General features: G+C 35.4%; 1 protein-coding gene across 2 annotated transcripts in view; it reads left to right on the forward strand.

The window, feature by feature from the left end:
* The first annotated feature begins 211 nt into the window (after positions 1-211).
* Selenof (selenoprotein F) overlaps positions 212-25,504 on the forward strand; it is a 38,382-nt gene continuing 13,089 nt past the window's right edge. The window contains exons 1-3 of one of the 2 annotated variants that reach the window (XM_015504728.2): positions 212-597; positions 2,944-3,111; positions 24,149-24,212. In XM_015504728.2, the coding sequence (XP_015360214.1) occupies positions 514-597; positions 2,944-3,111; positions 24,149-24,212 (316 nt within the window). In that variant the 5' untranslated portion in view covers positions 212-513. The remainder of the gene's footprint in view (positions 598-2,943; positions 3,112-24,148; positions 24,213-25,504) is intronic. The other variant, XM_015504727.2, reaches the window with a different exon arrangement.

A 25,504-nucleotide genomic window follows, 5' to 3' on the forward strand; every position in this document is an offset into this window, starting at 1 on the left:
CCCCCTCCCATCCCCCTCCGCCAACTCGCGCACGCATCTACGTACGCTGCTCGGCAACCAGAGGCCCCGCCCCCTCCTCCCATTCGGTAGTGGGCATTGGCCCGAAGAACCCCAGTGTTTCGCTGTCGATTCGGTTTACGGTTGAATTCTTCTGCCACAGGGCTCACCCAAGACGGCATTCCATTGGGTGAACCTAGAGAAGGAGGCAGGACTGAAACTGGCGAAGGCGGGGTTTCTTGGCTTCTCGACGAAGTGTCGTGAATGAAAGGATGGAGCCCGGAGAAGCGCAGAATTGGGAAGTTTAGGAAAATGCCTGATTTGAGTAATTGAAAGGAGACAATAACTGTCTTTATATTTGATTACCTTTAACCTTTCATATGTCTTTAGTTAATATTTGTCTCTTCAAAATAAGAGATTTGATGGCAGCGGCCTTCCGTGGCCTGTTTTCGATCAGGCTCTGAAGTGGATGCCCCTAGCCGAGGGGTCCTCTGGGTAGCCAGAGATTTACGATTGATGATAGCGATGGCGGCTGGGCGAGGTGGATGGCTTGGGCCAGCTTTTGGGCTGCGGTTGCTGTTGGCTACTGTGCTTCAAGTGGTGAGTGTAGGTCACCTCCGCGACCGCCTTAGGGCGAGTAGGAGGGATTACTAATGAGGAAGACAAAAATATTCGGTCCGGTTCGGGGGCCTCACTTAAGAAAAGGAGGGGGGCAGTTTGGGCTTCCTTAGAACAGTGGCCGGAATGCGACGTGGCTTAATTCCCGGTTGAGTTTGTAGAGGCCGTCTTCTCCCGACAAGTCTTGGGTGGTTTTCTCTTACGTAGCTCTAGCTAAAAAGGATCACGGTGGGGAGGGGAAGCAGTAAAGCTTGGGAAAGAGTAAAGGTTTTTTTTATTATTATTTTTTAAAGTAGGCAGAAATGCAAGGAACTTACTGCAAGGCTCTAAAATCTTAAAAGGAAAAACCAGCAGGATTTTGCTAACGGTGAACACCTTCTATTACTTTCTCTTTCAGACTCTACTCCTGCGTCCTCGCGTATACACCAGGCAGTGTAATCAATATTTTTTTTATTTTTTTCCATTAACAAAGTACGTGAGTTCTTAATCTTTGACGACCCAATTTTTACTTATTTTATTGCTTACATAACAACTAGACATTGGCTAATTCCTCAAAGAAGTGTACATGAATAATGAAACTTAAGGCACTGTTCTGGCGAATTTGGTATTTATTATTTCAGTTTAATTCTTAAGGCATTCTCTACTGAGCCTGCTGAAAAGTTTTCTCCTAGGACAAAACTTTCTTTTATCCAAGGTTTGTGGAAGTTGGTCACCACTTTGTTTGACCCAGGAATTTGGAAGCAACTTCCTGGGTTTTGCTTTTGCCATCTTGAGGAAAAGGTGGATTCTTCTCTAATTAACAGTCCATTACAATACTTTTATTCAGGCATTTTGGTGCTTTAAAATTACTGAACATTGTTCCCTGAACTTTGTGCTCTTCAAGGTTTTTTCCCCATCTTAGGTCATTTTAATTCATCCTCATCACCACAGAAGGATAAAAAGGAATATTTCAAGCTTCCTTCTCCCAATTCACCATCTCTGGCTTTCAGTTAGCTGTGGCTGTGTAACTGTCCTCCAAATGTTAGTGGTTTAAAAACAATGATTTTGCACCATTCTGTGTTTTCAACTAGTAGGTTAGTAGAACTGAACAGTTTGAGGGTCATCATCATTCATAGTTGGTGCTGTCAGCTGGGACCACTTTGTTCTTCTCTGTGTGAGCTATCATCCTCCAAAAGCTAGACCAACTTTTTTTCCCTTTCATTCTCTTGACTGTGCTCCAAAATAGCAAAACCTTAAAATGCCTCCTTGGCTTGCCTTGGAAATCACATGTATCTTTTCCACCATGTAGTACTTGTTAAAGTAAGTCACACAAGACCAGTTTACTTTTCAGGAAATAAACTGTCTATGTAGGAAGAGTGTCAGAGTCACATTTCAAAGAAGAATACATACTCATACAGGAATTTATGGCCATTGAACAATGTACCACAGAGTGACCTTCACAAAATCCAAGCCAAAAATTGGTCCATTTGAATTCACTTTCCTTTCACTCTGAATCCAGTTAGTAATAAAGTCCTTAAATCTTTATAGCTGTTTTGTGTAGGAAGTATTGCTCATTGCTTTATCAATGAGGAAATTAATGCAGGGAGGATAGCTTGCCAAAGTCACACATCTTGTAAATGGTGAAGCTGGTACCTAAAACCAAAAAGTTTGATTTCTAATGTGTTCCTACTTCCCCTACCCCATCTCTTTTCTTATCCTTCTCCTGCTGACTACGTCTGTAGATAAGTTAATGTTATTTCATATAGCCCACATAAACAGGTGCTAAGCTCTTAAACAGGAATTATTTTTTCCTTACAAGGAAATTCCTTTTTAAAAACTAGTAAATGTTTATTAAAAGATATGTGATACATGTGTCATGAAAATGATGTATCTTGCTGGGCACAGTGGCACACAACTGTAATCCCAGTAATTCTGAAGGCTGAGGCAGAAGGGTGGCAAATTCAAGGCCTGCCTTGGCAATTTAGCAAGACCCTGTCAAAATTTTTAAAAAGGGCTCGAGATACAGCTCAGTGATAAAATGCTCCCAAGTTCAACCCCCCACCAAAAAACTTATATTTATATACACACACACACACACTTGTCTACGGTTTTGCTAAATTAAAAAAGTGTTCAATTTATAAGAAGAAAGCTGTAGGAGAGATGGGAAGAACCAAAAACTCATGTAGGGTTATAAAGTTCAAAACACTGAAAAACTTTACACCAGTTAACATTTCAGTAACTCATCTCCAAGCGTAACTTTATTACGCTTTAATAACACCATTAACCTCTTTTTGGAAGTTTTATAATGTAAATGTAGAATTGTGATTTATTCCTCATCTGTATTTTCAGGTGTCTGCTTTCAGGGCAGAATTTTCATCAGAGGCATGCAGAGAGTTAGGCTTCTCTAGCAACTTGCTCTGTAGCTCATGTGATCTACTTGGACAGTTCAACCTACTTCAGCTGGATCCTGATTGCAGAGGATGCTGTCAGGAAGAAGCTCAATTTGAAACCAAAAAGGTACTGCTTTCTATTATACCTTTTCCATTAGATGGTTTAGTTGGGATAACTTGACTAAATTGCTTAATACACTTAAGCATAAAGAATTTTCTTACCTTTGCCTGGCTCACTAGCACAATCAAAGTCATTATAAAGGAAATGTATGGTTATATAATGGGTTCCTATTCGTTTTCCATTCAGCAGACAGGGGAACAGAGTCACGATAGCATGCCCAGATCCCATTCCTCTCCAGTCAACTTCTGACCAAATGAAGACACAAGAATAATCAGTTAAATATTTTTGTGCATTTGCAACAAGAAGTCAGTTTTATGATGAAATTTGATATGAAAGCAAGGCACATGATGTAGGCAATAAGTTATAATTCTAAATGTGGTTAAGAAGGCTGAGGATATAGCTCAGTGGTAGAGCACCTGCAGCATTTGTAAGGCCCTGGGTTCAGTCCTCTGTATCACAAAAAAAGGAAAAAGTGCTTAACAATCTTTTACTTACATACCCATTATTAATAATTCTGAATACCTAGACTTACTTTAAAATTTGAAAACTGAGTCAAGGATAGGTAGTTCTATCCAACAGAATTTTTGTTTTGAGTGTACTGTTCAAACAAATAGTGAACTTGCTCAAGTTTTAAATCTTTTCATTAAAATCCTTAGATTTCTTAAAATTTTAAAGTAGTCTGAAAAGATCATTTGTTTTATCCAAATAAAGCTGATTTGGGGTTAGGTGTGGTGGTATACATCTATAATCCCAGCGGCTCAGGAGGCTGAGACAGGAGGATCATGAGTTCAAAGCCAGCCTCAGCAAAAGCAAGGTGCTAAGCAACTCAGTGAGACCCCCGTCTCAGAAATGAAATACAAAAATGGGGCTGGGGGTATCGCTCAGTGGTCACGTGCCCTTGAGTTTAATCCCCAATATTCCCCCCAACCCCCACCAAAAGAAAAAAAAAAGGAAAAGAAAAAACTGAATTAGTGATTGGTGGCATAGCTCAGTGGTAGAGTGCTTGCCTGGCATGCACAAGGATCCATGTTCAATTCCCTGCACTACTCCTCCACTAAAAAAAAAGATCTCTGGGTTGAGGAAATATTTAGCATCTTTCTACTAAGTTTCCTCTTAGTATTCTCTTTCACTTGTATATGCTGAATTTTATTTAAGGTGTTCATTTATATAACTTTGAAACAGGATATTTTCTCATGATTAGATAGTTATGGTTTATTTCTAACATTAAATACATTTTTGTAGTTCTAAAAGAAAAACAAGCAGCCAGGCACACACCTATAATCCCAACTACAATGAAATCTGAGGCAAGAGGATCATAAGTTCAAGTCCATCCTGGGCAACCTAGTGAGATACTCTCTCAAAATAAAAGAGAAAAAGAGCTGGAAATACAGCTCAGTGGTAGAGCATTCCAGAGTTCAATCCTCAGTACTGCAAAAAAAAAAAAAAAAGACAGGCCAAGGAGCTTTTTAAATGTAAGTATTCAGTCCAGCCAAGAGTTAACATGTGACTTCTCAGTTTCTCAGTATCATAAACCTGAAATTCTCAGTGTCCCGTAGATTCCGCTTGATGTTTAGATTCACATAGTTTATATTTAGATTTCCATATATGTAAATTACTCTTTATTGCATATAAATAAAATCTAAATAACAAGTATTAAAACTTGATTTTAAATACATTTAAAACAGGATTTAGCTTTTGATGAGATACCCATATGGACAGATTATTTCTTGTGCCCGTAATCAGACTCAGTAAACAGAGTTAGGATAGTAGACATGCTTTTTTCAGAGGTGGCTCCAGCTTCAGCTTTAGCCCCCAGCTTCAGCCATTTAACACCCAGTCTTTTCTCTAGGCGCTTTTATATGCAGTCCCAACTAAAGAAGACACACTGCCAACAGTTTACATAAGGGGGCACATGTTGACAAGTTAACTTTTATGACCTTGAGTATACAGGCTGAATCAGTGTGGTTTGGGACTTGACTAACCCTAACAGCCAGTTCCTAGCCCTGACTACACACTAAAAACATAATAGCCTGCTGGAAGTTTCAGCAAAGGGAGACTAAAACTATAGCCATTTGGGGCCTGACCCAACATTACTGAAAGAAACTTTTTGAGTTATCATCTCTTCCTTGTTCTATGGACCATACTACTCAGTGATTATTCATCAGGACCCTAAATTTATAACAAACCATCTGTATCCCCCCACATTCCCTTAAAATTAATGGCAAATTGAGAAGTTCTACCCTTTGATATACAGTATGTCTAAGCTATAAAACAAGTGCATATAAAAACTATTTATTGTTTTTTTCTCAGTACTCCTTCATGTACTCAGGTTTTATGTGGTAGTTTTAGTGAAATCAAATTTAGATCACATGGTTTTAAAACTAATTATATTATTCAATTTTCATTATTAATTGAGCTATATGTTGTATCTAGATACCTTTCAACAATAACAAAAGGCAAGTAGTTTGCCAGTTACTATATGTCAAACTAATTACAAGCTAAAGTATTTAATGTCTAAAAACAAGTGAGTCTATGTCCTAATAATTATTTTGTGTTAAACCTTGTGTTTTTTTCCCTTTATTCCTAACCCCTAGTCTCCAAGACATATTTCTTTTAATCATTTAGTAGTACCTTTTATACAAAAATTAGTGATTTTTTTTTTTAATAACTGTAGTGGAACCAACAGAAAAAACACTTAGAATTATGCTGCAAGTATGAACATACAACATGTTGGGCAAGCCTCCATTTAAAAGCAACCCACTTTCAAAAATAATTATACTTGATTTAATATGTGTAGTACTTCTCCAATTATTGACACTTGATCATAGGTAACAGAATACATATAATAAATATTCTTCTATTTCACACAGGCTTAAGGCTTAATTTTTAAGTAATAATTGAATTTAGTCCTCACTTAATCATAGTAAAAATCTGTAGTATATAATCCTAGTGTCTTATATCAGAAATGCTAAAAAATACTTAAACATGGCTCTCTGTGTGAATCATTGAGAATATAATTTTTTAGAAGAAAAATTATAGTTTACATAAGAATGTTTTAGCCTGTTGTATTATAAATAAATGTAACTAGAATTTTTGATTCTTACATAGTTGAATGCACTGAAGGTCTACCCAAGGATAAGGCCTATCATTTTTAGTAATGGTCACTCATTTTACAGTTTCAATTTAGCCTTTGGTAGCCGGCAGCATAAAATTGTTGAAAAATATATATTCCTAATAAAAGCGTAAGCTGTCCAAAATCCTTTATCATTCTTCCAGTAGATATTGCATTATTTTTTTAATTTGATCTTCTTCTCTTCCCCATTTTGATCATAAAGGACCTACTTTACCATAAAGGATCTACATTTCATATACTACTTAGAATGAAGTTTTGTGGGGGTTTTGTTGTTGTTGTTGTTGTTGTTATGGGACATTGAACCTAGGGACTCTTAACCACTGAGCCACATCCCAAACCTTTTTGAGAAAGGGTCTCACTAACTTTCTGAGGCTGGCTTTGAACTTGCAATCCTCCTGCGTAAGCCTCCCAAGCTGCTGGGATTACAGGTGTACACCACCACATCTCTCTAGAATGAGATTTTTGTTAATCTATTTTACTATTGTTTTAACTAGTTTTGCTCACAAGTACATGCCTAGGTATGGTTTGTAAACAATAAGATTATTAATTATAAGGAAAAAAACAATTTGTAGCTTAAAGAAAAAATGTAAACTAATAAAAGTATTTGAATTTTAGTGCTATTTCTGTACATTTAGTGTTATGGATTGGATGTGAGTTGTCCCCAAAAGTTCATGTGTGAGGCAATGCAAGAAGATTCAGAGGAGAAATGATTGGGATTATGTGAGCTTTTAATCCAATCAGTGAATTAATACCTTGATGATATTAACTGAGTGATAACTGAAGGCCCGTTAGGTTGTGACTGGAGGAGGTAGATCATTAGGGGCATGCCTTTGGAGTATATATTAGGTATATGGCAAGTGGAGTCTCTTTCTACTTTCTGATCATCATTCGAGGTGCTTCCTTCCACCACCTTTAGCCCTGGGGAATGGAGTTGGTTCTCTATGGACAAACCTAAAACCGTGAGCTCCCAAATAAACTTTTCCTCTTCTAAAATTGTTCTTTTCAGGTCTTTTAATCACAGCAGTGAAAAAGCTGACAAAGCAGTATGTACTAAGTCTCATGACTTCAGATTTCTATGAAGAATCTGAAGATGGAAGGGAAGGCATCAAAAAGATACCCAATCCCATTGAGTAGAGTTCTTCCCATTGATCTTATATTTGAACTTCTTGACCAACAATCTTAACTGCCTGGTTTAGAGAATGAAGTGAATGTTTTGACACATGAACTCCACAGTTGAACAACAACACTAGAGGAGGAGACAGTTAGAAATCAGAATCAGACTGTATCTTGCAGTCTGTCTCTTAGTTTTTGCTTTTACACATTCTTTACTTCACTATTGCCTGGCTTTTTCCCTGAGGTAAGAAAAGAAGCTGCATCATACAGCTTCTTCCTCTGGAAAAGGACTAATTCTTCCTTGTTTACATTTTTAAAAGATTTTCGGCAAGGACCAGTTATTGCCTGAGTTATTTGTTAGATTATGGAATAATGAAAGAAGCTATTAACTTCTCCAATAGTTGAATGAATGGATTGGTGCACTAGGAAACAACAGATGAAGCAGTTCTCAGGTATATCTCTTGTTTTGCTTTCCTTTTTTTCCCAATAAATATACTCTTTGAAGTCTAAGACTGTTTTATGATGTGTTTCTGAATTCCCAGCCAGTAGCACACATAATTTCATTAGTTTTTGTCCTAAAATAGGCTGATTTTACTAAAAACAAGTTAGAAAAGGTGATTTTTAAACTTATGTTAAAATATGCTAGAATTTTGTAATTGCTTCATAAATACCTTTTGCCGCGACCCCTCGCCGGCAAGGGAAAACACGACACAGGATTCTTCCTTCAGCAGTTTATTCAGGCCTTGATTCATGTATCATCTTCTAGTGACCCGTCGCCGAGCGCCCAAGCACAGCCTAATAAAGCCTCCAGCATACCAATCTTAAGCTGCCACGTGGACCTTTCTCATAGGGTGGTAAGGGATTGCGTGCCAATTCTCCATATTAGGAGTTGTTTATCACAGGCCACAGTGGAAGCCGGCGCCATCTTCTAATGGCGGCCACGGTCTAATTAGAACGGCTCACCACAACCTTTTCATATTTTTCATTTACATAACCTGAAAGATATTTAAAATTTTGAAAGAACAAGAAAATTTGTCTCCATATTGGCAGTTATCCATTGGAAACATGCTGTGGTTATAATTATCTATCTGCAAATATAGAGCCTTCATTTCTACATTTTATTTAAAAGGCTATCATAAACACCCTTGATCTACCTAAAAAGTCATATGTTGATTTTTTAGCACAACTTTTTAGTGATTCCAGTTCTTTTTGAAAGTATACATGACTTTCAGATTAAAATAGTTTCCTAGGATTTTCCTGAGGATAAACATAAATCAGATATTTTTGTGTTAAGGATTTTTAAGCTTTTGTTTTTTAAGATTTATAAAATTAAAGCATAGAACTTAAAAATAGGTGCATTATTTTTCTCATCTTTTTGTAATCTCGCTAATTCTTTACCTTGTTATAGCATCAAAGTCCTTTTTCCCTGTCTTTTCATTTGTTTATGTTTTCATATCTTGAAGATTTTGGCTTCTTTCAGACATTGTTATGTAGAAATTTTGCATTTCTCCTTATTATATGCCCCTAATTCTTTTTTAAAAAATATTTATTTAATTTTTTTTTAGTTATTGATGGACACAACATCTTTGTTTGTATGTGGTGCTGAGGATCGAACCCAGGCCGCACACATGCCAGGCGAGCACGCTACCGCTTGAGCCACATCCCCAGCCCTGCCCCTAATTCTTTAGCTTACTCTTGTTCTGGTTTTGTTTTTGTTTTTTAGGGTTCTGTTTGTTTGTTTGGGTTTTAACAAGATCCTGTAGTATTACTGTTTCTTATTGTTTTCTTCTGTGTGTGTGTGTGTGTGTGTGCGCGCGCGCACGCGCGCGTGCGTCTAGAGAAGGGAGCTACTGGGGTCTGAACCCAGGTCCTCTGTGCCACTGAATGACATCCCCAGCCCTTTATTTTTTTATTTTAATACAGTCTCAGGGCTGGGGCTCAGGAATAGCACACTTGCCTAGCTTGTGTGAGGCACTGGTTTCAGTTCTCAGCACCACATATAAATTTTAAAAAATAAATAAATAAAGGTCTATCAACAACTAAAAAATTAAAATAAAAATTAAAAAAAAAAGAAACAGTCTCACTAAGTTTCCAAGGCTGGCCCTCAACCTTGGGATTAGATCCTCCTGCTTCACCCTTCCAAAGTAGCTGGGACTATAGGCTTGTGCCAACACACTATACCAAAATAAGGTTTTAGCACTTTTGCATTTACATATACTTTGTTTTAGAACAGTTATTCTAAAGGTCAAGCTTATTACCAAATCAGAGCTGTTTGGTAGAAATAACAATATGCCTAGCTAAATTACTCATCTGTATAATCGATAATCAAATTATTTCACCTTAACTTGCTATTTATTCTGTCTTGATTGAATTAGGGAGTTTAGAATAGTGGCCAAGACACTGGATCTACAACCAGACTACTTCAGTCCAGATCCTCTGTGCTACTCAAGTGGTATTCTTGTACAAATTAATTGATCACTGTGTCTGTTTCCTTAAACATTTTTTTCAAAGCTATTGCTAAAGAAGAGATTTTTTTTCCACCCCCAGTGGAGAGGATTCAAACCAGAACCCTTGTGCATGCTAGGCAAATAATGCCACTAAACACCTCAGTTCTCATAGGATAAAACTATTCTGAAAATTGAAAGAGACCCATATTTTAAAGTAAATTTAGAATAAAGTATACATTGTTTATTTTCAAACTCTTTCAGATAGCAGGTCAAGGGAAAGTCTTGATATTTTTAATTTTTCCACTAATAGTCCTCTGCTACTTATTTATATTGTTAATCTACTATCTGATAACAGATTTCAAAGGTTCAAGGTAATTTTGATGGAGAAAAATTTGGAAAGTGACTTTTTTTCTTCTTCATAACGCAAATCGTACAGATGAAGAAGAGAGTTCATTTGTTTGAGTCTTGGAATATCATGATCTCATTAATAGTACCAATCAAAGTCTAGGCTATTATCATACCACTACTTGCTAACTTACCAACTTAATATAGTAGCATTATCATTTTCAGTGTGTACTATACTATGCCTTTATATTTAAATGCTCTCTGAGCCAGAGAAAATACAAAGGTAATATTAACGTGTGTATAGTTCATTAGAAGTTTATCCTCTTCTTTTGGTAATAGTTTTTTTAAAAATTCAATTTTAATCTCTGCTCCATTGCTTCTTGACTTGGTGACTTTGATCTAGCAAATACTCCAGAATCCTCAGTTTTGTTGTCATAATTACTTTGGCTCACCTTTGAGTGTTTATTTTATATTGATTGTATGCTAAGTATTTTACCCACACTGTTTAATCCTCATAACAATTCTATAATGTAGATACTCTGTACTTTTGACATAAAAAGAAACTAGGACATAATCTGCCCAAAGTTATATGGCAGTTAGTTGCCAGAACTTGATTGCATCTCAGTTTGACTCTGGAGCTCCCTGTTTTTAAACTTCTATGCTATTTTTCCTATCATTTTGAAAATGTTAATAGTAATTCTTACATCACAGATTTTCTGTAAGAAGCCAAGTGAGTTAAATATAAAACTCTAGGCTGACATTGCATTTATAGTTAACTAATTATTAGCAAAATTGCATTACTAATTTTTATCTAAAATTATTAAATCTTTATTTCTCAATTTATCACAGGTCGTAGTGGCTTCTCTTAACTGTTATTTTTCAAGAATATATCTAATTTTGCTTTAGTTAAGGCCCATATGAACAGACCTTTAAATAAGTGATATAATTTTCTTAATTTTGATAAAAGAGCAAAAAATAGTTCATTGTTTTCAATTTTACATGGAAATTCTGTAGTTCATTTTAGAGTAATTCAAAAGTAAGGTTAAACAGTATTATTCAAGACAGTGGCAAATTTTGGGTTTTAACTTGTCAGAAACTGATTCCTGTTGCTGTGTAAAACACAGAAGGATGAAATGGAATTTAAGCTAACTGTGCGTGAAATTATAGTCACTAAAGAGATTTCACAGTTGCTTAAAATAGCTTTATTTCTGTACTGTTGGTAGCATTAATACCTGAACTGATTCCTTCAAAGGAAACAAAAAATACAAATACCTTCAACAGATTATTCTAATATAAAAACATTAACAAAGTTGGGTTTTTTCTGATATAATGTTTGTCAGCATTTCAAAGTATTTTAAGTATCACTTAGACATTTGAGTTGCTACAATATTAAATCATGACACAAATATTTACTTCAAAGGCCACTAACATTCTTAAAGTTGTTATTATAGGAAGGTACTGTTCCATGTACTTTTGGTGGGGGAGGGTAGTAGGGATTGAACTCAGGGGCACTTGACCACTGAGTGGTATCCCCAGCCCTGCTTTGTATTTATATTTAGAGTCAGGGTCTCACTGAGTTGCTTAGCACCTCGCTTTTGCTGAGACTGGCTTTGAACTTGCAGTCCTCATGCCTCAGCCTCCTAAGCCACTGAGATTACAAATGTGCTCCACCGGGCCCAGCTCCCAAGTACTTATAAGTGAATTTGTTCATATGGCACTCATAACAGGGCATGATGGCACATGCCTGTAATCCCAGCTACTCGTGAAGCTAAGTTACGCAGGAAGAGCAAGTTTGAGACCAGCCTTGGCACCCTGTCTCAGAATAAAAAATTTTTTAAAGAACTGGAGGTATAGCTTATTGATAGCATATTTGACTATCATACATAAGGCCCTGGGTTCAGTAGTGCAAAAATAATAATAGTAGTAGTAACAATCATGATTGATAAGTGTCAGTAGTATCCCCATTTCATAGTTGAGTCAAGCCAAACAGATCTTGCCTGACTCAGAGAGCTAATAAGTGGCTATAAATATACGTATAATGCATTTGTGTAACAATTTTAATGTTTATTTTGCGAAATTATTCATTTTAACTGAAAGTAAGTTTATTTTTACATCTGCCTTTAATATGAAAAATAAATGTAGTCTCTAAGTATTTACAAATTAGGATCAGCCTTTAAGTATATTAAAACATTTTGTCACACTTGCCTTTTTTTTTTTTTTTTTTGGTATTGGCAGTTGGACCCAGGAGTGCTTAACCACTGAGTCACATCTCCAGTCCTTTTTTAACTTGTTATTTTGAGGCAGGGTCCACTAAATTGCTTAGGGCCTTGCCTAGTTGTTGAAGCTGGCTTTGAACTTGGCAGTCCCTGCTTCAGCCTCCCAAGCTGCTAGAATTGCAGAGTGGGAGGCAGAGGAAGATTTTTCTTACTGTGTTATACCTTTTTGTACTATTTCTTGTATGTTTCTGTTTCCAGATGCATTGTTTCTTTAAAAGAATTCAATGAGATATGTGCTATAAACAAAATATACACATGTGCCAAATGTTTTGTTTGCTAATTTCTAATATTTATAACCTTTCTTAAAGATGATAATTGCAGGGCTAGGGTTGTGGCTCAGTAGTAGAGCGCTCACCTTGCATGTGTGAAGCCCTGGGTTTGATCCTCAGCACCACATAAAAATAAATAAATAAAGGTATCGTGTCATCAACAATTTTAAAAAAAATTTAAAAGATAATTGCTCCCTTTATATAGCAAATCAGCACAGAGAATCAAAAAATCAGCTTTTGTTGCCATATATTAACACCTTCGTGTTCAGTTTTTGAAGCTAGTAAAAATGCTGGGCCATATTTTCACTGGATCTCAATTTCTCAAATTAACAGGAATATAGGTTGTATTTTTCAAACTTTTAGGAGCAAAAAAGACATTTACTGCATACTATATAGAAAATAGTTCAGCATTTTCTAAATTATTTTAATCTATTACCTATGATATTCAAGGTCAGAGTTATTTTTACCAATTCTTTGAAGATTTGAACCTCAAGAAATGTAGCAATTGAGTTTGTTCAAGTTATTTTCTTTCATTGTGTGATATTTCCTAAGCATCAGAAAATTGCGTGCATTGCTCCATATGATGGCTTAAGTCATTTGTATTTGTACTTGAAGTCTAGGGAGACCAGAGGGCGTAGATTTGGTGGTGATGGTATGGGTACATCAGTATTATATTGATTTCCAAGTGAAAGTCTTAATACAGTCTTACCCCTTTGTTGTAGGTATATATACAAGTCCTATTCATCATCACAGTTTTAAAAGAAACCTAGTTCTTTTTTCCCTTGGTTTCATAGTTAGAATGGGCTGATCTAGAAGACAGTGAAGTTGAGAGTATTTTCATTTTCCTTTTGTTTTGTTTTTACACATTTTCATTGAGCTTTTTAGTGAGATATTTATTTTATCTTTGTAGAGCTGCCGCAGTCCGGCTGCAGCAAAGTAACCCCGGGGGGTGAGGAGGAACTTGTGTAGATTGATACAGCTGGAGTGGGAGCCGTTTATTGTAGGACCAGAGGGGTATATATATATTCCACACAGCTTATCTTAATTAATATAATCTAGATACAGCAGTCAACCAATAAGGAATCTCCACACTTAATGGCTCGCTGGCGTTACTTCACAAACCACTCCCTCTGCAAAATGCCAGGCGCCATCTTGACTTGTTTATAGACTCTAACAGAACTAGTCCCCCAGTTTATTCTTACCTTCTTTAGAATCTAAAGTAAATGTTACTGTTACATTTTGGATTTGCAGTATCCCCTTAAAACACTGTGTTAGGTGATGCAGTAGTGTTTAGAGGTGAAAAGACTGGATTGTGAGACTTCTAACCTCATCAGTGGATGAATAATTTGTATAGACAATTGGATGGTAATATAGGCAGGTGGGTTTGGCTAAAGGAAATAGGTCACTAGTGACTGTATCTGTCCCTGGTCCCTTCCTGCCTTTTTTTTGTGTGTGTGCTTCCCAGCTGCCCTGAGCTGAGCAGCTTTCCTCCACCATGCTCTTCCACCATGATGTCTAGGCAGTAGAGAATGCAGATCATGGATCAAAATCTCTGAAATTGTGAGCCAAGATAAATCTTTCCTTCTTTAAGTTCTTTTTTGGGTCACAACCATGCAAATCTGAGTAACACAGTTACCTTGCATGTTTGGTAACTTTTCTTCTCAGTCTCAAAGTAGAAACAATAATAGAAAAATAAATAGCATTTTAATAGTGTCAGAGCTGGGCACATTGGCATACACCTTTAACCTAGCATATTGGCACACACCTGTAATCCCACCAGTTCGGGAGGCTGAGACAGGAAGATCATGAGTTCAAAGTTAGCCTCAGCAATTTATCCAGGCCCTAAGCAAATCAGTGAGAACCTGACTCTAAATAAAATATCAAAAGGGCTAGGGATGTGGCTCAGTGGTAAAGCACCTCTGGGTTCAATCTCTGGTGCCAAAAATGTGTGGTGTGTATGTGTGTGTGTAAACTAGATGGGTACGGTGGTAAATGCCTGTAATTCCTTCTATTTTGTATGGCCGAGGCAGGAGGATCATCAGCTCAAAACCAGCCTAGGTAATTTAGCAAGACCCTGTCTGAAAATAAAAATTTAAAATGACTGGGCATAAAGTCATTGCTTTATATATTTTGAGAGTTCAGTAGAAGGCATCCAAAAATGAGTAGTTTAACTCAAGGGTATAGTATTGGAGAAGTACATTGCCAGCTTGCAAAACTTACAACCAAATTTTTTTTTCCCTAAACTTCAGTTTGTATCCATTGTTTCCTTAATAATAACATCACCAGTCATTGTGGATATGGTAATGTCAACACATATGGTTTGCCCTATACATGGTAAAAAAATCTGCTTTGTGACTGTGAGATCTTAACAAAAGATTACTATTAGATCACAAAAATTTTAACACTCTCATTATTTGTCCATGTGTAAAATTATAGCTTATTCATAGCATCAGATGTTTTTAAAATATCAGAAAATATGGTAATGAGCCAGTTGTGGTGGCACATATATGTAATCCCAGCGACTGGGGAAACTGAGGCAGGAAGATCACAAATTCAAGGCCAGCCCCAGCAACTTAGTGAGGCCCTAAGCAACTTGGCCAGATGATTTCTGAAAATAAAAAGGACAGAGGATACACTGCAAGTGGCAAAGCACCCCTGGGTTCAATTCCTAGTTTAAAAGAAAAGAAAAGAAAATATGGGAATGAACAATATATTATAAGCCAACAGATCACTAGACATGGTTTAGGTGAAAATATTTTTTTTTACTATTAGTTGGCCAAATTTTGCTAAAATACTTTCCACATGATATATTTTTCCACTGTATGGAAGGAATAAATTTATTTTAAGAAATAACAATGGGTACAAGTAATATTTACTCCTCAGATCTGGAATTATTTAGCAGTTAAAATTTTTGCTTTTGTTCACCTAATAGCATTTTATTCATTAATATGCATAATTATATTAATAGTTATGTCGGGTTTTTTAAATTATTTGAATGTAAGTAAAATTAGCACTTTAGGCAAATAAAAACCACATTTAATTAGGCTTTTTAAAAATTTTTTCAGTGTTACTGTTGAATGTCTTTAATGCTAAGGTTTTGTCTTTAATCAGATAGAGGGTTTGTTTTCACCAGAAAGAAATAATAAATATACAGAAATAGATGAGCTTACCCTTATTTGACTACTAGACCATGTAAAAAATGTATTGAAAGAGACCATGATACCCCATAAATATGTACAATTTTTATGTGTCAATTTTAAAAATAACATAAAACATAAATAAATTCAGTTTTTTTTTAAGCAAAGAGTTTCTAATGTAATAATGAATGGCTACAAGCCATACTTAATAAAAGATAAGCACTGCAACATTTGCCTTGCTTTGGGTTTACCTTTTAGAACCAGTTTGAATAGTCTGTTGAACAAAAGCCTCCTATGTCATCATTTTGCATGTTTTGGCTATTAATAAAGTTTAATACAAGGCAGTATTTCTCATCCCTGGCTCTATGTTAACAATTTGGAGAGCTTCTAGTAATAGTAGTAGCAGTAGTGGTGGTGGTGGTGNGGTGTTGACGATGTTGGTGGTGGTGGTGGTGGTGGTGGTGGTGGTGGTGGTGGTGGCGGCGGCGGCGATTAAAATCCTGATGCCTAAATCTTACTTTCAGATAATAATTTAGTTGATATGGGGTGGGTTCCATGGTTCAGTAATTTTCAAAATCTTCCCAAGTAACTCTAGGGAACTGTGAGAGTTGAGAACACTGTTCTAAAGTAATTTGAATTTAAAAGTTTGAGAAATTCTGGAATGGCCATTCTGATTCCAGGAGAACATGAATAAATAGCCTTAAATAGTCCTTTCACACACAAAAAAAAAAAACCTATTAAACTGTGCCTTAAAATGGGTTTCAAGTACACAACTTGAATTTTTACTGATAGTATTAAAGAAAGCAGTATAGTAATAGCTATTGTTACTTATTGAGTATCCTAACAATTCACTCCTTATCACACCTCTATAAGTGTAGTTCATATCCCATTTGTTCAAACAGTAAATGAGAGCTCAGAATGACACCCATGGGTGCTTGCTGCTTGTAAGCGCAAAGCCAATTAGGACCACATTTAATGTTATAACTTGGCTTCTTTTTTTCAGTGCCATATTGTGTGAAAATTTAATATTTAATACTATTCAACATAAATAATTAGTTTATTTCAAGATTTTCTTATTGTCATGTTTCTTTACCATGGTTATTACCACCAGGAAAAATATGTTAAGTGCTTGGAGTTTGAAAGTAGCAGAAGGTGACTTAGACCAGGTTTATAGATTTGCTATGTAAGTAGCATATGATGATGGCAGCAAAAGTTAACAAATGCAGCTTTTTTTTTAATTTAATTAAGTTTATATAATTCACATATTTTATCTTTGTTGAGTTTATAAGTTAGCTTATTTTCAAATTTAGCTATCTGATGAGAAAACAGCATTTTACTAGGTTTTTTTTTTCTTGCTGTAAATATGAAACTGTGAACTTGTTTGTAGGAACTAGTTGAATCTAATCACAGAAAAGTTATCACCCCAAAATAAAGATTTTAGCCTTTTACTATGTGTGAAACCTCTTAGTAAACTTTTAAACCATTGCTAAAATTTTGTAATATGAGATTAGTCAGGTCAGGGGGGTAGTTGTATTCCCATAGTAAAGTTATTGCAGAAGTCTTTCTACAACAGAAGGAATACATTGTCCCAAAATCTTAGTAAAAATGAAATATAGAGAATCTAAAATTGAGATACATACAAATACAGCCTTAAAATACTTAAAATTTATTTAAACTGGGATAAAGATCAGGTAACCAGAAAGCTATAATTTATCTCAAGAATGAGGCATTTAATTGAAGGAAATTGGCATATTCAGAAATCCTGTTTCAAATAAAGTAAATAAATGGAAGAGCCAAAGTAGTTAGATAATCACACTTTGCACCCAAAGAACCCTATAGAAGTTTAGGAATATCTGGCAATCATAAGTAACATGGAAGTGCATAAAAACTCCAAAGGGAAAAGATATAGTTTTATGTATCACTTTTATGTATTTCTAAAGATTTCCATATATTTTCCTTTAAATTATTTTGGCTACTGTAATAAAATTCTAATTAAATAGTGACCTACTAGTACCTAAATTAGATTATACAAATAATTCTTCCTTAATGATTTTTTAAAAACCTACTAATTTAATATAAGAAGTTATAGAAATTGCTTATTTTTTTTCTGTTGACATTTTTCCCTAAATTTTAGAAGGTTATTTTTGTTTGCCAGTCACTTTTTAAAAATGTAAAGATTGAAACTCAGTTAATGTCAAGGAATTACATGTTTTAACCTGTTATTAATCTTTTTATACATTATGCCATGGAGAACTCCTATTATTTATTTAAAAGTAGCATATTTTTCATTGTTGTGAATTTGTGGGTATAACGTCAAAGATGCTTATAATTATAAGACATTTAAAGTTTACTACAATTTAGGTAATTTTAAAATTTTGTGTTTGCCATGAAAAACAAAAATTTCCCTGTGAGCACTGTAAATTCATAAGCACAATGCCAACTAGCATCACAATTAATGCTTTTAAAATTTGACTTTAGTACCAGTATGCAACTTCCAATCATATTTTCTTCTGTTTACCTCAAAATATTTCTTAAGTTATGTGATGAAATAAGAGGCTTTTAGATTTTGTAGATGAGTAATCTACATTCAGTGCACATATATTGAGCAGATTTGTTTCTGAATCTGGAGGAAATTACCATAAGACATTTTCCACTAACCATCAAGTTAATTGAATATTTACAGTATATTGTGAGGTGAGCAGAGTTTTGTGGAAGTTTATTGATAAAGTCCCTAGCTTAATGTAAGAAATCAACACTAGTTTTCCTGGATGAAGTAACATCTAAGCTATCTATTCATTGAAGGATATGTTACTACTATTGTTAATTCAGGCAGTTGGTATTTTATGGTACAGAAAGGCTTTCTGTGAATGGGCTATTTTACTGGGATATAGTCCTTTACACAACCAAGTAGGGCCTGAGTAAGTGGCCTCCCAGACTTATCATTCCCAGATAGACGAAGCTTCCTTCTTTTGCCCCATATATAATTTCCACTTTCCACATGTGTCATAATACAAAAATTTTTGATAAATAATGGTTTAGGAAAATGCCATTATAACACAGTGGAATCTCCACCAAGAATTTCCAGGACATCAGAAGTCAAAAATAAAATCTAATAGCTAAATTTTAATATGGCCTGTATTTTTTAAATTGTGGTAAAATATATAAACATAAAGTTCAGCATTTTAGCCATTCTTAAGTGTACAGTTCAGGCATTTAGTACATTCAGTTTGCTGTACAGCCATTATCACCATCTTTGCCAGAGACTCTCCATACCCATTAAACATTAAATACCCCTTCTTTCCTTCCCTGGCTTGATAACCACCATTTTACTTTCTGTATCTGAATTTAACTACTCTGGTTGCCTCCTTAAAGTAAGTGATTGTATAGTATTTGATCTTTTGGCTGACTTACTAAAATATCTTAGAGGTTCTCATCTTGAGCAACTTTGTTGCCCTTAAAGTTCATTCATGTTGTAACATGTATTAGAATTTGTTTTGTTTTTAAAACTGAAAAACATTCCACTATGTGCCACATTTTTTTAATGTTTTAACCTTTCAGTTGGTTGGCCCTATGACTATTTTGAATAAGGCAGCTATGCATGACATACAAATATCCATTTGAGTTTGCATGTATTTTCTTTGCTCTGAGTCACCATAGATTCCAAGTCACATCTGTGGTGAGAGGAAACTATTCCCCAGGCATTAGTAACCTGACCAGTCCTGAGATAATGATTAAGCAGACCATAGTTTGACCAAGACTGTTGGACTGTGTGTAATATTTCTGGTCTCCATTATCTACATAATTTGGAAGCACATGATAGTACCCTGAGGACAGGGCTAAAATGCTTTATCTCACTTTTCCTTCTAATTATGGCCATATTTATTATACTTCTTTCCCTGCTTTTCATCATTCCTTTTTTTGTTTGCTGTTTGGGGCCTGTGGCCAGACATGATGTGTTAGTAAATCCTAGAGTAGGACCTCCTGACCTAGGACTCCATCTTTCTTTTGATTATATATCCAGAAGTAGAATCTCAGGTGATATGGTAATTGGATTTTTAATTTTTTTTTAAGAAACCTCCTTTACATTTTTCATGGCAGCTACACCACGTATCATTTCCAGCAGTAGTACTCGAGGGTTCCAATTTCTCCATATCCTCATTACCACTTGTTTTCTGCTTTTTTATTACTAGCTATCCTAATAGGTATGAAGTGCTATCTCATTGTCATTTTGATTTGCATTTCCCTAAATATTAGTGATATTGAGCATTTCTTCATTAAATTTTTGGGAATATGGCCTATATTTCTTGCTCAAAAGCAATTTGTCATATAGTCAGCTCAATTTAATCTTAAATTTTTATTGTTGCAAAAAAACATTAGAGGATCATCAGAATTCTTAATCTGAAACACATCTGGTTTCAGAGAGTACATGAAAAGTACCAATGCCGCAGTCTGGCTGGGCACAATTCAGGAGCCACTTGTCAAAAGAAGCTAACTTTATTTTTAGAACACACACACACCAAACCACACAGCTCCTCAGGAAAAACCCTCAGAGCCCAACTGCCACCACCGGCTTCCCACAAGCCTCTCCACCTCCCCCACTCCTCCTGCTCTTGAGGCCGATTGGCTGGGTCGTGTGGGCGGAGCCAAAAAAGTCCCCCAATGAGCAGCTCCGTGGTCTGAAAGGGCAGGGAAACAGCCCAATGAGCATTACCGCAGAGGAGCCAATCAGTTGGCAGCTAGAAGTTTGCTGGGGCCGCTGTGAGCCAATCATCAGCTGGCAGCTGGAAGTTTGCTGGGGCCCCTTTCGGCCATGGCTCTCAACAGAAACACATCTGGTTTCGGAGAGTACATGAAAAGTCACCATGAAAATAAAATTCTATCAGATTCTCAAAAGGACATATGATACCCCGAACTCCTGATGTAGCCCAGAATAACTAAAATGTTAAAAATCATCTTTTTGTTAGATCAAACTAAAGTAATTCTGAAATTTCAACTTTGTACTTTTCTGTGTTTTCCAGAGTATTTTATATAATTGTGTATGTTGCATGGGATCTCTCTTTGTGTGTGTGGTTTTAATTAAATAAATGCTATTTTAAAACTTTAAAAGTAAAATCCAATCAGGCACAGAGGTACACATGTGTAATCCCAGCTACTCTGGAGATCATAAATTAAAGGCCAGCCTGGGCAATTTAGCAACTTTGTCTCAAAGTAGAAAGTAAAAAGGTCTAGCAATGGAAAGAGCTCTTGCCTTGCCCACTCCTCAGTTTATACCCTTGCATGTGTGAGTTTAGTCCCAAGTATTATCAAAAGAAAAAAACATTTAAAAATCCATATTTAGCTCTTGGACCTCCCTTAAAAAAACAAATCTAAGAACTAACAGAAGATAAAATGAATATGTTATATTCTTTTTTTTTTAATTTTAATATTTATTTTTTTAGTTTTTGGCGGATACAACATCTTTGTTTGTATGTGGTGCTGAGGATCGAACCCGGGCCACACGCATGCCAGGCGAGCACGCTACCGAATGAGCCACATCCCCAGCCCCGAATATGTTATATTCTTAAGATTGTTAACCTTCTCTTAGGACCATGGCATTTCCAAGTATAAAAAGAATGGGCCCCACGTTAATTCAGTTATCTCATACTAGACAAAAGCGCCAAAAACATTCTTTGGAGGAAAGATAGCCTATTCAACAAATGGTGCTGGGAAAACTGGAAATCCATATGTAACAAAATGAAATTAAACCCTTATCTCACCCTGCATGAAACTCAACTCAAAGTGGATCAAAGATTAGGCCCAAATCTTACCATGTTGGCTTAGGATTGTGTGAGAAGTAAAATCAAGAATCAATAAAATGGGATGGATGAAAAAGCTTCTTCTAATCAAAGGAAATGATCAATAACATGAAGAGAGAGCCTACAGAATGGGAGAAAATCTTTACCACAAGCACCTCAGAGCATTAATCTCCAGGATATATAAAGAACTCAAACTCAACATCAAAATAGCAGTTAACCCAATCAATAAATGGGCTAAGGAACTGAACAAGACACTTAACAGAAGAAATGCAGTAGATCAACAAATACATGAAAAAAAAGTTCAACACCTCTAGTGGTTCCAGAAATGTAAATCAAACTACTCTTAAGATTTTATCTCACTCCAGTCAGAATGGCAGTTATCAAGGATACAAGCAACAATAAATGTTGGCAAGAATGTGGGGGAAGAGGTACACTCATACATTGCTGATGGGACTGCAGATTGATGCAGCCACTCTGGAAAGCAGTATGGAGATTCCTCAGAAAATTTGGAATTTAATCACTATTTGACTCAGCCATCCCACTCCTCAGTTTATACCCAAAGGACTTTAAATCAGCATACTGTAGTGACACAGCCATATCAATGTTTATAGCAGCTCAACTCAAAATAGGTAAACTATGGACCAACCTTCTGTTACACAGATGCTAATTCACAATAGGTGGAAGTTAGGGAAGAATAGAGGTACTTTGGATTAGGCAGAGGGGAATGATGGGAGGGGAGGGGGTATGGGGGTAGGAAAGAATAGAATGAATCAGACATTGTTACTCTAGGTGCATATATGACTACACAACCAGTGTGATTCTATATCATGTACAACCAGAAGGATGAGAAGTTACACTCTGTTTATGTATGATGTGTCAAAATGCATTCTACTGTCTTGTATAACTAATTAAAACAAAGAAAAAAGGAATGGGCTGGCTTTACAGCTATAAAAAAGAGATATTTATCTTTGAATTCATTTCTTCTGAATTCATCACAATAAAACATTTGCATTGGGGCTGGGGATGTGGCTCAAGCGGTGGCGCGCTCGCCTGGCATGCGTGCGGCCCGGGTTCGATCCTCAGCACCACATACAAACAAAGATGTTGTGTCCGCCTAGAACTGAAAAAATACATATTAAAATTCTTTAAAAAAAAAAAAAAAAAAACATTTGCATTTGAGTTCTTTATTATAAGCTTCATTATAAAGAGAATGTATGGGTTCTGTAACTAGAAAAACAATGTTTACTAATGTATCTATTTCAACTGAATTTTATTACAGGAAAGTATTTGCATGAGTCCTTTGTAATGAGATTATACTGATTTTCCTACAATATCTTTACATAGTACTTTCTCTGTTGATCCTTTGGGAAAAGATATTAAATTTTTCAATTTAATTTTAGGTCATTCATCACATAATATTAAAAGCAACCTGAAAGAATTCTCTAAATATTTATTTCACATAGATGGATATATATACCTGTGTATATTTATTAGCCTAAAAAAACTTTAGGAAATCTTTAAGATTTCATAAAGACCTTCCCAGGCCATCTCAATTATTAAAGTTTATTGTCGAATCTCCTTTGTCTTTTAAGCTTTTTGGCTAGGAATAAGAATATTCCAAATAAGGTTGAAATTCCCCTACCACTTAACATGGGAGTTATATTCCAAGGCTGCCAGTAGAACAGTTGTAGCAATGTCCAGGCCTACCTGAATTGCCAACATCATTACTCTTGGAACCATTATTAAGTAAAATAAGAGTTACTTGAACACAAGCACTATGATACCACAAGAAGTCCACCTTTTGACAACTACTAAGTGTCTACTGGGCATGTACCATATATGGCCTGGATACACTAATATGGACCAAGGAATGATTTCATGCCCCAGGCAGGATGAAGTGAAATTTCATCACACTGCTCAGAAAACTGCATAATTTAAAACATAAGAATTACCTGGTTGCAGTAGCACACACCTATAAACCAACTATCCAAGAAGTTGAGGCAGGAGGATTGCAAGTTTGAGATCAGCCTGGGAAAAAGTGACATAGCAAAACCTTGTCTCAAAAAAAATAAATAGATAGAAAGGAAGGAAGGACTGGGGTTGTAACTGAATGTAGAGTGGTACTGGGTTAAATTTCCAATACCACCAATATAAATAAAACTTACAAGTTATTTCTGAATTTTTCCATTTAATATTTCAGACCACAGTTGGCCTTGGGTAACTGAAACTATAGATACAGATAAGGGGGTGCTTCTGTTGTATCTGGGTCTTCATTTCTTCTCCTATTAGACTGGAACTATATGGTCTTATTGTAGTCTTATATCTGATCTATATATCTGCTGAACTATAATGTTCCTCTTGTAAACTTTTTCTTTTTTGTTGTTGTTTTGGTTTGTGTGTTTAGTGCTAGAGGTGAAACTTAAGGCCTCATGCATGTTGGGCAAGCATAATGTATCACTAAGTTATACCCCCAGACCACATTTTAAAATTTATATTGATTTTTTAAATGTCTATTTTTCCTTTTTTAGCTCTATGCAGGAGCTATTCTTGAAGTCTGTGGATGAAAATTGGGGAGGTTCCCTCAAGTCCAAGGTATGTAGTAAACTGTTTAATCATTTAAAATCAATATTGCAGAAGAATAGTTTCATTAAATAATAGTTTCATTAAATAATTTCACAAATAAGAATTTTCAGGATTATACTTTCTCAATAGTATACGAAGTTTTTTCACATTTCTTTTTGTGGAGGTGGAGTTTTGTCATAATCGGTGAATACCAAGTTACTTTCCTATAAACAAACAGCATATGAAATTTAGATTTAAAACAATGTGTGAAGTGGTTGTAGTTTTGAAAGGATACTGCATTTCTTTTGCCAGGTCAAATCTTTGACAGCCTTTCCTTTACCAGATATAAATGTATTTACTTTGAATAACATACCATTCTAGTTTATTTTTAATGTGAATTTATTTACTTAGAACTCCTAAGGATAAGTTGTATGAAGTGAAGGTAGACTGGTGCAACATGACAAATCACCAAGAGAATAAGTACCATAGAATTTGTAATACACAAAAGAAAGCCATAATGTGTATATCCTTGCGGGGAGTTTAATGGTAAATATGTTAAAGGATAATTATAAAAATATGTTCTTTTGGTTAATATTAAATAGTAATGGAACTTTTATCTCCAAGGAGGCTTCAACTAATGCTTTTTTATTCTACTCTTACATGTCATTTGAAAATCAGTTTTATGAAATTGAACTTAACTGAAGGTAATGAAGCTCTGTTTTTATTTAACAGAAATATGAACATTTAATTAAGTGTTCTGATTATGTACCTAATTCTATTTTGACTTTGTCAATTTTCCCATGATTTATTTTCTTATTTACTTACTGACAAGAGAGTTTTTTGAATTTAGTATTTTTTAAAATTTCTTGTTAGCACGTGCCTTTGATTACTGACCTGGAATGGTTTTATACCAAATTACTGCTCATTTTGGCACAGAAATGTAATACAGTTGTTTTGAGGGACTTTTTTTAGGAGACCCCAAATAGATACACATACACATCTAATTGAATATATTCTTTGTTAGAATAATTACATATTCTGATATAGCACCCGATTTATTAAATATCTGTTCCCAGAAAATTTCTATTTATTCAAAATTTAGTTCCAGCATTATTTTTTTTTATTGGTTGTTCAAAACATTACAAAGCTCATGACATATCATCTTTCATACATTTGATTCAAATGGGTTATGAACTCCCATTTTTACCCCAAATACAAATTGCAGAATCACATTGGTTACACATCCACATTTTTACATAATGCCATATTAGTGACTGTTGTATTCTGCTACCTTTCCTATCCCCTACTATCCCCCCTCCCCT

Source organism: Marmota marmota, unplaced genomic scaffold (assembly GCF_001458135.2).
Source record: "Marmota marmota marmota unplaced genomic scaffold, marMar, whole genome shotgun sequence".
Lineage (NCBI taxonomy): Eukaryota > Metazoa > Chordata > Mammalia > Rodentia > Sciuridae > Marmota > Marmota marmota.